The 14,660-nt window shown below is 45.3% G+C and overlaps 1 protein-coding gene across 1 annotated transcript in view; it reads right to left on the reverse strand.

The window, feature by feature from the left end:
- LOC120221662 (transient receptor potential cation channel subfamily M member 3) overlaps nt 1–14,660 on the reverse strand; it is a 129,465-nt gene that overhangs the window by 5,541 nt on the left and 109,264 nt on the right. The window contains exons 14-16 of the mRNA XM_039219178.1: nt 7,239–7,389; nt 6,943–7,142; nt 4,940–5,072 (exon numbers count right to left, since the gene is read on the reverse strand). Coding sequence (XP_039075109.1) covers nt 4,940–5,072; nt 6,943–7,142; nt 7,239–7,389 — 484 coding nt within the window. The remainder of the gene's footprint in view (nt 1–4,939; nt 5,073–6,942; nt 7,143–7,238; nt 7,390–14,660) is intronic.

The raw sequence follows: 14,660 nt of genomic DNA on the forward strand, positions 1-14,660 counted from the left end.
AAGTGACAGCCAGGATCCCACCAGAGGAAATTCCTGACTCAGTAGGTTGGGAAAAAAAAAAACACAAAACGTCAGCTGAGAGGTCAACTAGCCAGTATGACAAAGAAAAGAAAGGACGTTCCAAAGAAGATCCTAATGGCACAGAAAATTTCAGCCTCAAGACGCAATTTCTTAAGAATTGTTATTTTCTACAAATTCATTTTCTTTTCTGGTAACCTCAAAATGTGGCTAAAGGAAAAGTAGGAAAAGAAAAAAAGAGGGTTGGCAGGCCATGCCTGTTTTAAATCTCAAATATTCACTGGAGAGCTAGCAGCAGGATGGCTATAGGGTGAAGGGCCAAACCAACCCCATTATCACATGAGCCAATCACAGGGCCTCTTGCGTGGGGGGAGGGTGCACTTGTACAGGGTTTCTAATGAAAGCCAATGATACAGAAGAGATAAAGTGGACTCTTGATTATCCACAGACATCTAATTTGTGACTTATTTAAGTCTTTTAGAGTCAATTCCCCTTCCCTTTGGGCCAATTATCCTTCTCATCCTCCTGGGGAAGAAAAAAAGGAGAGAAACTAAAATCTGGCTCAATCAGTGGAGATATCAATAAGATCAGCATTGGAAAAAGATATGGGTGGGAAGTGAGTAAGGCTCATCTTTTTTAGCTTATCCTGTGTTTTGATTATTCACAAGTCTCCTATATCCTAAGTTATTCTTGTCTTCCTTGTCATGAAAATCAGAAGTTGAATACACTATTCATAGTCACATGACTATTCCTGGTTTTGGATCTAGGTGAAGTGACAAAAAGGCACAAAGCCCTTTGGCTAGGGAAAGATAAGGTTAGATAACACCAGCAACTGATGTATATCTGAGTTTGCTTAAATTGTTACTGGTGAGGAGAAAATTCAAATGCAACTTCTTCTGACAAGTGGAACTGGGTGGGGGGGAGGGGGGTCATCGGGAGGATGATCTGGAAGCTGGAAGTCAGGGGTCGGAGAACTCAATGCCTGTGGTATTGTATGAGGACAGATGCAGGGGCTCTGTGGCAGCAGAGAGCACGCCCAGTCGAGGCATTCAGCACGGAATTTAACAATCACTGTGAGCCCCTCCCAACCGCCCTTTGTGGGCAGATGTTGCGCATGAGCCAGCAGTTTGCAAGCCCTGCTTTAAATGAGGGAAAGGAACCAGAATAAAACTTCGAGCTGTGCTCACCAGAAAATGTAGGTAACTCTTAAGAAACAATGGGAAATTAGGAAACCAACTCTTAAGAAACCAATGGAGATAGGAAAACGTTTTTTTTCTGATATTAAAAGTTCCTGAGTTCTAGGAATTATGAGAGCTCGACATAAATTCTAGGCAGCATTATGGAACAGCTCAGGAGGCTGTAATTAAGCAGATGTTTTGAGTTCTTTAAAAAGACTGGGTTCATTTAAAGGAGACTTTATGGGGTCAATATTAATCTTGTCTTGATAATCTAGACCAATACGTAACACAGATGCATAATGTTTGTGATGGGGTATGTTGTGATTTTAGCAGGGAGGTTGACACACTGCGCTGACTGGAGAAATGTGGATAGCTGGCTGGTTATTAACCAAATGAAAGATGGGTCAATATTGTCGTGAAACATGGTATTTTTGGAGTCATGCAATGTCTTGGTTCTTTCTTGATTCATCTGATCTATGCTGGCCGGCATCTGATGAATTCTATTGAAGGCATCGCAAGTACACTTATCAAGCCAACAATGAGATAAAATGAATAGGATAATATATATATTTTGTATATATATATGTCTATGTGCATATATGTCTGTGTATATAGGTTATATATATCATATATATGGAAAAAACAAGGGTTGTTTTCAGGAATCAGTTCCTATGAGGTGTTAATTTTCAGAATCAGTTCCCATACAGGTGCTAATGATCTCCTGAATATTGTATTGTGCTCTTTAGATTCCATTTGGGTACAAAAACATGACTTAAGAATGATGCATTTAGGGGTGCCTGGGTGGCTCAGTTGGTTGAGCGTCCGACTTCGGGCTCACGTCATGATCTCACGGTTCGTGGGTTCGAGCCCCGTGTCGGGCTCTGTGCTGACAGCTTAGAGCCTGGAGCCTGTTTCAGATTCTGTGTCCCTCTCTCGCTCTGCTCCTTCCCTGCTCATTCTCTGTCTCTCTCTCTCAAGGATAAACATTTAAAAATTAAAAAAAAAAAAAAAAGAATGATGCATTTAAATTGACAATTGTGGAAGCATCTTTGCATTTCTAAATCTTCTAAAAAGATTCATGCAAGTAGGACTTGTATAAATAAGTTATAGTTTATAGGCAGTGGCTGGGGGAGGAGTATGGGGCTCACTACATGAAGAAAGCTTTTCCTCAAGCCTTTGAGCACAGCAGAGCCAACTCTGAATTTTTCTGATTTCAAATCTCTGTACTGGGGCTGTCGAACATAACAGGAAAATTGTATAATATCCTACATAGTATATAGAATGGATGTAGTTAATTGATGGAAGTGAAACATCTGTACCTATCCGCATGTGTGTGTATATTATCTATCAACTATTATCTCTTATCTGTCTGTCTATCTGTTGAATGTAAATAGGACAGGAGATTTCACCTGCCACTCCACTCAGAAAGGATACGTCCTAGGGAATGTGTGAGACGGGTAATAGGGCTCCTCTATTTCTTTGGTTGATATCTGTTCTCTCAAGCACTTTGTAGTGTTTCTGTTGTGCTGAATGCAATTCTAGTGTTAAAGATTTATTCTCTGGGACGCTTACAAATGCAAAATAAACCAATACCACCACCACCACCACCACCACCACCACCACCACAAACCAAATCCCAAACACACACAGGCAGAAGCGACAGAAACAGAAAGAGGCCCGGGCTTAGATTCACTTCTCTGGCACTGGGCTTCGTCCTGAGATTGCCCAGGTCCTCCAGGACCCCATCACTCCAGAAGGCTAGCTAATGCCTAAGACACGGGGAAGGGGAGCCTATAGTCTGTCCTGGATTTCTGGGAACTGCTCTCCTCCGTCATGGTCTTTGAGGGTGGGGCTTTGAAGCCACCTAGAGAGGAATAGGACTTGGGGAAGGAGTCTCCCGGAAGTGTTTACAGCTGTAGGGAGGGAGGCGCAGGTGGAGGTGCTAGATAGTTCCTTCCTATTTTCACTGAAAGGAATTGCTGACCTGGTTCACAACATGTTCACATGTGCTGGTGTCTCATTCCAGTTCCCCAGAGAGGCAAAGGCTTCCTTGCATCTTGTCACTCCCACCTCTACCTTTCTGTGCCTCAGGTCTGGGGCTTTTTGAGTTCAAAAAGCATTTCAAAATCTCCTGTACATATGCTTTGGGAATATGTTTGAGTAACAGGCAATGCGTCCACCTGGTACAGTTTTCTGGAAACCACATGGCTATATGTCCATTAATACACAGTGTTTTCAAGGCCTTTGAATGAGAGAGATTTTCAGTTTTGCAGGTTCTTCCTCTGTTTGCTGGAATATTGCTTCACATCATATCATCATAAAATGCTCTATTTTGCAATGACAGATGTGCACAAAATTTGCGCATGGCTTTAAGCTTTGTCAATGTTGGCTGAGTACCCATGGATACAATCACTCACTGGCATGTGTGTATATCCGCACTTTATGTACACTGCATTCTTTAAAGACATGAAGAGCCAGGGACAGAAAAATGCCACTTATGTAATTTCTACAGTGTACAAAGTGGGTAAGCAGACAAAATGTCATTTCTTGAAAACTTGAGGTCACTGACTCATATCTTAGAAGTTTGAATCATATCAACTAAAATCATCATTATGCCTTTTCCCACTATTTATAATAGTTCCGTCTTCATATCTCAAATGCTTACAATTTAAAGTTACACCAATACCTTGTAACAGTCTGCATGTTCTTTATAAAAGTGGGTCCCAGATGCTGCTTTTTAAGTTTATTTATTTTTTGGGGGGGCGGGGAGTATATAAATGAATGAATGAGTGGGGCAGGGGCAGAGAGAGGAGACAGGGAATCCCAAATAGACTCCACACTGTCAGCATGGAGCTCGAAGTGGGGCTGAATCTCACAAACCGTGAGAACATGACCTGAGCTGAAATCAGGAGTCAGACATTTAACTGATTGAACCACCCAGGTGCCTCCTCCCCCAAATGCTGGGTTTTGAACATGCCATCCCAGAATGAAGTTTGTATTAGGCCGCAGCAAAATGAGAAAAATAAGGAAATATAGATTTATTTTCATAAAGCTAGACTTATTAATTTTCAAGGACTCTCTTCTTTGTATTTTGGGATTTTTTTTACCCCTTATCATCTTACTGGTCCACAAAACTATTTGGCCAGTGAGATCTAAAAGCATATCACCCCTGGGTAGAAGAATCTGCTTTCATTCCTTCACTTTTATCTTGTTCTATAAAAAGAATAAAACAAAAATAATTCTGAAGAAAACGCCCTCATCCATTATTCTAACTAATTCACAAGTCTCTCACTGCTGTTGATTCAGAAGGTGCTGAGTACCCATATGCGCCAGATACCGGGACTGCTCTACTTCTCCCCAAAAGATTTCCAGTGATCTACAGGAAACATCTACCTGCTGGAAACCCCCAAGTCAGGCTGGGTCTCCCCTGGTTTGCGTCTGGGCTGGAATGTTCCACATTCTGGTCTGAGCCAGCGAGCATTGCCCTCTCCTGGCCTCAGCAATCTAGTGTCCAGGAGGGTGGGCGCCCTGCTGCTGGGGACGTCTAGGAAGGATCTCTAAGTCTGGAATGTTGGTCTGTAGATGCTTCCAATAACGTTCCATCTCCCGTGAGCTCGATGACTTCTTGGACAGTACACATACACACAAAGGGGTCTGTTTTGGGGGGCTGGGCACACAAACACAATGGACAAGGCACGACATGACGCAAAGCATCCCCGAGAGGCATCTGCTACGGCACGGACCTTTCTGAAGTCACGCGTATCCTCTCATCATTGGACGAGTTGAACCGATCATCCTTTTCTCTGAAATATTCCTCTATGCACTGCTCTTCGAAGTCATGTACTTTCTTGAGCTCATCATCAGTTATGAACAGTTCTGTGGGGAAAAGTGACAAGAGCAAGGATCAGCAACGGTGGCTGATCTGTGGGCCTAATGACTACGCTTCGTTTCATCAAGGTTAAGGAAAGGGGCCTAGATTCATCACTAAGTCTCAGGCTAACTCCAAATCCAATTGGGCAACTCATGTCATTGTCCTCTCTTCTGTGCATTAGATTCACGACGGAGCCCCGAAGTTCACCTGGGTATATGTGGTTTACTGCAGGGGCTGGTTAGAATTACACCCATTGGGAGGCTGAGAGCATAGCTAAATCAAAGAAAAAGGAACCGTGCAGAGAATGGAGGTTACTTAAAGTTCAGTTACTGGTCTGAGGAGTGTGGCAGACAATGGTCACTGGTCTTACTATAAGCGCACGGCAACCCCATTCCTCCTTCCATCTGCTCACAACTGAGGCTGGAAAGCCAAATCCACGCATTTCTCTGCTGCAGGGAGGGGTGATGGACTGGAAAGAGGTTCTGCTTTCCTGATAAGCTTTTCAGATGTAGCTGCTTCTTTCTACATGTTCTCACCTCCCCTCTTCTTCCTGCCTTGAACATGAATGTGATGGCTGGAAGTACAGCAGCTATTTGGCAACCATGAGATAAGACAGTGCAATAAGGAGTAGCTGAACCTAAAAAAAAAGACTTGGGGGCTTTGACTTCAGGGAGGTATGGCTGAGCTCTGGGCTGTTACCTCTTCACTCCGTGTTATGTGAGAAAAATAAAGCTTTATTGATTTGTGTTATTGTTAGTCTGGCTCTCTGTAAATATCGGGTAGGCTGATTCATAACAGATACAGCCTCAGAAAGAGCCCAGTGGAAATTTGAACCCTTTTCCCCTCTAAGCTTTCTATGTGCCTAAATTTGTGTTTCTGGTGGAAATAGTGAATTCTGGAATTCTCACTTCCCTTCAACTCTCTAATTTTAATGTCTAGAAAGGAGTTGGGCATTGCTTTGTTGGAGAAGTTGTTAAGAGCTCCAGACTTAGAGACAGTCAGTTGATGAAGTGGCTTTAAACTTTAGAGCACTAACTAGTGTCACCGAGAGGTAATTCCTGGGCCACAATCCTCGACGCTCTGGTTCAGTAGATTTACTATAGGAGTCTATTTGACATACACTTTGAGAAACCACAGAAACTTGCTTGTATGGGGCTGGATTCCCAATGGTAATTAACTCTGGGTGGTCCTAAGGGGGCATTTAGGAAATCTGCAGGAACTGTTATATTCAATGTATGGAGGCCGGAAGTGCTAAATCTTCTGCCACGTGTGGGACACTCCCATACGTTGAGGAATTATTCCACCCCAATGCCAATAGAACCTCCTTCTAGAAACACTGGGTAGAAGGTGGATGGTGAGGGGTTTTCTGTTTTTCCTTTGACTAAAAGAAAGCAGGGCAAACAGCCATAACCCTAAGGCTTGGGGAATGTCTAAGTCCTGAAAACAAAATGATGGGTCCAGAAATGATAATGAAAAAAATCAGACTTAGTCACCTGCAACCCAACTAAGCCCATGTCATGATCCTTACATTATACATAATGTAGCACTGGAAGCATATGGCTATGGAGCATATATTTTGGGATGGGACCTCGGGACAGGAAGACGCTTACAGTCTGTGGAGGCGCTAGAAGAACCCTGCCAGAGACTGGTTTTATTCACTAAGAAAGACGGGAAGCTACGAACGCTCCATTTCAGCCTCTGGTGTCCCCACACAGCACTCTTTCCCATAGAAATGGACCCTCCCATGCCTCCCCAAGGGTTCCGAGCTGCCCACAGTCTGCTGGATGCAGGAGGAACCGGAGGGCACGTGGTCCTAGGTGACCGCCTGCACGGTGTAGGAGGAGGTCCCGCCCAGGGCTGTCCCCCGAAGCTTACTCAAGCCATAGTCCCTCTCATCCGGGTCGCTCTCGTGTTTTCTCCATCGGCAGCACACATGCTGGAATATCATGGTCATGTGGCTAAAGATGATCAGAGGTGGGGGCAGAACCGGCCTCTCATGGAAAGTCATGATGAGCTGATACCTCTGAAACTTCCACACTTGGTTGGATATCGATTTTACCTCAAAAAATGTATTGCTGAAATAGAGATGGGAGAGAATTAAGCGAGAAACCCTACTCCCTCAGCCCCCCCCCCCGCCCCCCACCATGTCCTCTGGGGAAGGACTCACTCACTTAAAGACAGCGATGAGCAGGTTGACCAGCAGGATGTTGGCCACTAACAGGTAGCAGGCCATGATGGCCGGAACGATCCAGGCGCCTGTCTTGCAGGGGGGCAGCTGGATGATTTTGCCATCCTCCCGGGTCTCATTCTGTCCGCAGGGAGCTGAAGAAAGCAGCACAGGCAAGAAATGAGAAACCATGCCTCCGTGATTAAAAAAAAAAAAAGAAAAAAAGACTGATTTGAATGAGAGAGGTGGGGTTGTTTTTTTTTTTTTTTTTTTTTTTAGATGGAGGAAAAATACAGCCATCTCAAAACAAACAGAAAAAAAATAAAAGAACTCTAAAAAGCCAAAAGAGAAAAATGAAAGCGCGGTGAACAGCTCACGGGTACCAGAAGGGGGCTGCTTCTGCCTTCCCTGGAGTTGTCATGGGGACGTGAATGAGGTGTGGACCCCTGCTTGTCCACCGTGTCCCTTGCCCCCGACATGTAGTGACAGGCACTTGCTGTCGTGAGGAAGCCCGGTGAGGGCTTTTCTGGGAACTGCCCCGGGGGTGCAGAGTCTCACTGTCCCTTCAAGTTACTTCCAAAATGTGCTGTGCAGGCCACCACCTACAGCCGTAAGAACACGCACAGAGGGGCTACTGACTGGAAATTGACACAAGGGCGGCAGTTAATCGCTGCAGGAAACAACCCCGGGCCCTGAGTTAATGATCTGCAGTCTCCGTGTGGTAGAAGTAAAACAGGGCAGAGCCTTGGCAAGTATTTCCCGGGCTGGCCACTCGGCTCCTGACCGACGGTATTCCCTGGGGCGGGGGTGGGGGGCTGATGAGAGGGGCGGGCCCGGACTCTGGAGCCCTTAGCTCCCTGCTTTCCTCCAGGAGCATTTCCTTTCCAAAAATGTGTTTTTCAGGGCAAAGGGCACAGAACCCAACTGCACTGAACAAATGGGCAAATGGGGAAAGAAAAGTTCTGGAGGTGGGAGTGGCGGGAAAGGTGATGTGTGGGACTGGATGAGCATGAGTAATGTGCTAACGAAGACTGCCTGGAGTTTCCAGGTAAATTCAGGGGGAAAGCAAAACCTTGACATAGCTCCTTAGTGCTGCACTGACAACATGGCCTGGGAGTGAGATCACGCCCTTAGGTGCCAAGGGGTAGGGGAGGTCCCCCTCCCTCTCCAGCTGCCTTATGCTGGTTTCACAATAGGGTGTATCTGGGGGTGTCTGGGTGGCTCAGTTGGTTAAGCATAGGACTCTTGATTTCAATTCCGGTCATGATCTCACGGTTCATGAGATCAAGCCTTGCATGGGGCTCTTAGCTGACAGCAGGGAGCCTGCTTGGGATTCTCTCTTTCTCTCTCTCTGCCCCTGTGCACATGCGCTCTTTCTCTCAGTCTCCATAGCCATAGGCAGCTTCTGAAGATCTGCCAGGAAGGTTTGCAAAGTAGACCCAGAACCTCGCCTGGAGTATCTGGCAAGGGGAGTCCATTCCCTTCGTCAGAGCTACCGTTACTACGCTGTGTGCTCCCCTGTGGTTCTCAACCCTGGCTGCATAGAGGAGCTTTAAAATACGCCAGTGCCCTGCTCCACCTCAGACACTGGACTCCGAATCTCCAAAGGGGGTTTCCAGGTATTAACATTTCTTACAAAGCTTCCCAGGTAATTCTACAGTGCCACCAAAGTGAGTCCACTGACCTAGAATTAGGCTGGAAAGATGACATGATTTTTGATATGCTGTCAAGTCCAAAATGCATGCTCTTAGCCTAAAAGAGTTTTAATGACATCAAGACACCAAGACCCTGTTTTTAGGGCTGGAAATGATGGCCAAAGTGCTTCCTTCAGATCTGCCTGCCAGGTGATGGAGTGTGGGAGTCAGGTGTGTCCAGATAGTCGGCATCACTTTTATTATTGGCAGTGGGGGCACTAACCACACAAGAGAGCCCTGTGGAGGATCCTGTTCATTTACTCCCTTGGGAGGAGACCCCAGTGATGGAGGCCCCCACTGGCTCTAGGATGAAATCCAAATTCTGAGAGTGGCTGGCCCAGGGCCATCTCTTGCCACTTCCTGCCCTTCCCTCACAGCACAAACTGGCATGAGCCTCTTGCAGTTCCTAAAAATGCCATGCTCTCTCTTGGTTCCTGTCAGCCATGCTTCGTTTGCTTCCAGAAGGCCCCTCTGAAACCTCCCTCTCTCCCATGCTCCACCTGGGTGAATCCTGGTTGTTTTTCAATGTTCACTTAGCCTTCTGGAGCCCACCCAGCTCACTTTCTGCCCCTTTCCAGCCAGGACTGGGGTAGGTACTGACAGGGACTCTCTGCCTGGCCAAACTCCACTCAGGCTGCTCTGTACTCTTCGTCAGTGACGCCCCGACGTCTGTCTGTACCTTGCAGGATTGTCTCTTCATTGAAAGTTTCAGCAAGACTCCTGCTAAGTCGGTTCAGCCAGAATTCCCACCCTCAATAGCTCACTACCATTGCTATCTGACCAGTTTTCTCATCCTCCACCCCCTGACTGATGGCTGAGCACCTAGCAGCCTGGTATGGTCAGAACCCTTTACCTTGGTATTTCTTCTTCATGATTTCCCATCTTCTGACCCACACCCTGCTCCTGGCTATAGATTCCTAAGCGCTGCATTCAGAGTTGGACATGATCTCTTTCTCCTGCCACAAAACTGCCTTGTAGTAGCCCTCCACCCCGTTGAGTAAAGTCTTTCTTGCCATCTTCCACAGGAAATGCTGACCCTGGTTCTTTATCTGGGATTCTCAAAAGTGAAGGGCAGTAGAGACTGAGAATATACGTGTGGGGGAAAGCACAGCGTGTGCCAGCCTCCGTGCTGGGCACTTCACATCGGCCACTGCATGTCCGCTTCCCCGGGGCTCTGTAAGAAATGTATTCTATTTGCTTCAGGGTTGGGAAAACACATGCCAAGGGGTGACATGCCTTACCCAAGATCACATAGCTAATAAGGCATAATGCCAGAACCATTCAAACATTCATCCAAAAAATACTAAGTTCTTGTTATGCGCCAGCGGACCTGCTACTGGGATGCAGTTATGAATGAAGCAGAAGTGAGTCCTGTCTTCTCTTTGACCCCAGAGCTTGTACTCTGATCTCATGTGGCCTTTCCAATGTCGTAATGCATAATCATGAGAGTGACCACCTATTGCATGCTTGCATATAAGGCCCTGGGGCCCCTCGGTGGCTCAGTCAGTCAAGTGTCCAATTCTTGATATCGGCTCAGGTCATGATCTCATGGTTTGTGAAATCGAGCCCTGCATAGAGCTTTTTGCTGATGCTCAGAGCCTGCTTGGGATTCTCTCCCTCTCTCTGCCCCTTCCCTGCTCTCTCTCTGTCTCTCTCTCAAAATTAAAAAAATAAAATAAAAATAAGGCCCTGTGCTGTTAGCTTTACTTATATTGCCTTATTTTAATATTGACAATATTTTGACACCATATTCTTATCCCCATTTTACAGAAATGAGGCTCAGAAAGCTTCAGTGTCTCTGCCAGGATCTCAAAGACAGAACAGTCAGGAGGTCCATGCAAGCCTTCTTACTACAAAGTTTCCTCTGTGCTTCTGAAGAGCAGGCCAATACAGGGTTGAGGGGAGTCTTTCACTTATGAGCAAATGTAGAGACAAGCTGATAGACATCTGAATTTTTCTGGTTTCCAACAACATGAATAATGGCCTGAGCTGTTCAGATGCAGTAACAAATGTACAGGACACTAAAATTCAGAATGTGGAGAAGGAAATTTGATTCACATTATAGGTATCAGGTGAAGGCAACCATGTCATGAAGATTAAGATGCATGTCCTTTTGATTTCCTCCTATAATATATGGGGAAAAGAAACTTTTTAAAAAATGCACATAATACCTTTTTCCCAAGTGTAAGAGAAATTTAAAATGAAATACTAGGCAGTGTTTGATATAATCAGCATCTTCCTTAAAAGTATGATGAAGAAGAATATTTCCTGAAGATTGTTCCTTCCCTTCCTGTCTGAAGAAATGTCTCAAAAGCTTATTCCAGATCACAGGCAATGGAATAAAGAGCTTAGTTGAGTGTATGACTACATTTATCCTATTTTTTTTTAAAGAAAGGATTTTCAACTAAAAATCCATCTTGAAAAGATAACAGGACAAAGAGGATTTCTCCATTTCCTTTTGAAAATCCGTATAGTTTGCCAGAGGATTTAGAATTCCATTAGCGCAGCCCCTGTGGCTTACTCCAAGAATGAACTAGATTTAGATGGCTTTGCTCTTGGCCTTTTCTGACACAACACTTTTTTTGGGGGGAGGGGGGAGACAACTGGAGATGCCTTCCTTCATATGGCTACATCTTTCTAGAAAGTTCCTGATCTAAAAGTCCTAGATGGTGGTGGAGGCAGACAGAAGTTTTCATTTTGGAAGTGAGAGGCACTTTCTACTCCTTTCAGGAGGCTGCCATCTATGTCTTCTAGTAGCAGAGGACCGGAAGAGCAGAGGTCACCGAAAACTAGGGAAGCTCCAGCATTGTGGAATCAAAAGCACCAGCCTCCAGCTCTGCCCTTTACTTCTTCTGTGGTTCATTTCTTTTCCCTCCCCCTAACCGAACGGGTAGGTAAGAGGCAAAGTAGCAGTGGCCAGGCACAGAGGTGACCATCAGGGTGAAGGGAGGGGCCTCAGCTCCTTCATCTGTGAAAGGAGGTGCTAGGCCCACTGATATTCCCTATAGCGTAATGCCCACACCCCAACGCAGGAAGTCCAAGACGATTTTAGAATACAGGAACCGGGCACTAAAGAACACCGAACTGGACACTGAGAAACTGATGACCTTTTCAAGTCCCTTCCGATCTTCCTGACTCCATCAGGGAGAATACGTCAGTTTGAGGATAACATTTCTTTAACACTTCCTTCACGTTTGCTGAACTCCCTTATTAGGGAAAACTGGGCAGGCTCAAGGCTCAAACATCTGGACATCATTTCATAACAATGTGGTTGTCATTCTGTTTATTTTGTGGTTATCTTTTATTTATGTCAAATCATGCTGATTTTCCAATTTATGGCTGTGATGATACATTTTTAAAAATAATTTAGGTTTTAAAAATCAGCCAATTTCACTAAAACCATTAAAGAGTAGAGCACATTTTTACAAAGCAATGAGTGGTTTACGTGACTGACAGATGGAAAATGCTGGGCTAGATGATCTCCAAGCCCATCTAGTCCTGATCTTCTATTACGTTATGGTTCTGGAATGGAGAAGACCAGACCAGAATAACTTCTAGACCAGATCATCTATCCCTGGATAGAGGACCCTGGAAGTCACTTGTAGAAGCCTTATTCTTTCCACTCCTGGCCAAAAGCAACCAAATAATTAGCCCTCACTGCAAGAAATGGAAACCAGCCACCATGGGGGCGGGGGGAAGGATGTAGATGACAAAGCCTTTAACTCCTTAAGACTTCTGGTCTACTTGCTGTTTGCACACAAGCTCAACCTTGAGCTACCTAAAAAGCACTATTAAACTGAATATGCCTTATTTTTAATTCAGTGAACTAGAAAGCAGGATGTCACAAGCCTGGGTATGTTGTGTGTAAGGGGGGGGCATGCATTATGGGGGTAAAAGGGAGAAAAATTCAATTCCCTCTGCTATCTTGGTTCTGTGGCTTTGCAATTCTATGCATGTAGCTTTATCTGGAGACAAAATTGTCATTTTTGGCTATTTTTTGAGAGGCATCAAAACTCTAACCTTGGTGGTTCATTATTTGGCATCTGGAACTAATATCAGAAAGATTCTGTGCACCTCTTGCTGGGGAAGGGTACAGCCTGATGGCACATGTCACTGCGTTTGTTGCCATGACACACTGGATTGGCTGCATTAATAGCTCCAATTTCTCTCCTCCCCCATATCCAAACTCCTCTGCCATACAGTTAGACAGCTTCTCTTACTAAATAGGTAGAAAATGATTTCTTTGCTCCTTGATTCTGAGTTTGGCCATATGGCCAATGGGATGATGGCAAATGTGTTCCATACAGAACCTAGAAGAGAAAAAACCCTTGAGTGTTTCTGTTTCTGCCCTTCCACCTCATTCAGAACCCTGAGGAACGTGACTGAGCCAGCCTGCTGGAGGATGAAATACATAGGCTCGTGATTCCAATCATTTCTGTTGCTGGAGCTCAGGCTCTTCTGGATCCACAGAAAGCCAGCTGATTGCCTGGCATGTGACCGAGCCCAGCTAAGACCAGAAGAACCTTCCAGCCAACCCACATCCACCTGAGCTCAATACATGCTTATAGCTATAAGCCACTGCCTTTGGGGGTGGCTAGTCCTACAGCATTATCAATAGGTAATGTCCATATCGATGGCCAATAGATAATGTCAATACATATATACATGCTCAGCTTCCTCTGTGCTGCTCACAGCTACGAAAGGCAGCTTAAGACAAAGCTGGTGGACAAGTTCAGGTGGACTAAGCCCTTCACCTTCCCCCTCCCAACCCCCCCGTTCAGGGCCATTCCCATCATTACCCAAGGAGGAGAGAATTAACCGAATGACCAGTAACTAACCAGACTCTGTCGAGAACTTACACTGAGGGGCAGCACATTTAGGGAGATGACGCCAGGAACTTAACTGAACTGTCACATGGAGTCAGACCATGTTAGGTATGTAAAAGTGAAGCAGGGCATCTGAGAGAAGGAGCTGAGAATGAGAGAATGACAGAAAGGGGAGAAACAGGGAGAAAACTGATGGATTGAGATTGGAGGGAAGTGGTGAGAAAGGCAGACGAGAGTGGTCATGTCTTCAGATTCTGGCATCCCCAAACCACTTCCAGTTTCATTTCCAGTCAACTCGCGTCATGCTTTGTTTCCTGTCTTTCAATGTCTCTGAGGTTTCCTCTTACACACGTACAGCCAGCCTTTCTTGATTTAATCTGGTTTGAGTGGGTTTTGTTTTCTTGCAGTTAACATTTTTCTCTAGTTGAGGATAGCTGTTAACACCTTAGAGAGAATCAGCTTCTCAGGCCAGTAGTTTCATCAGAGGAGGCAATGATCCAGAGTGCCGGGAATTTATGGCAGTTGGGGAGGGAGTTCAGGGAAACGTTGGAAGTACAGAAATAAGAAGCATTTAACTTACAATTTCACAGAGGGCTCACCTCCTTCCTTTTGATATTTGCCTACACAAACTACAATTAGATGACCTTTTTTCCTCTTCAAAAGCAACAAAAAATTCCAGAAAAAAAATCAAATAAGTGACTTATTCTCTCAGATCTTTGCGCCACCATCCACCTCCACTGTAATTCTTGACTGCAAGGCTTTTAAAAAATGTTTATTTATTTACTTTGAGAGAGGGTGTGTGCTCGCACACCTGTGAGTGGGGGAGGGGCAGAGAGACAGGGAGACAGAGAATCCCAACCAGGCTCTCTATTGACAATGCAAAGCCCAGTGTGGGGCTCCATCTCA

This window comes from Hyaena hyaena, unplaced genomic scaffold (genome assembly GCF_003009895.1).
Source record: "Hyaena hyaena isolate Hyena2069 unplaced genomic scaffold, ASM300989v1 scaffold_799, whole genome shotgun sequence".
In the NCBI taxonomy this organism is placed as follows: domain Eukaryota; kingdom Metazoa; phylum Chordata; class Mammalia; order Carnivora; family Hyaenidae; genus Hyaena; species Hyaena hyaena.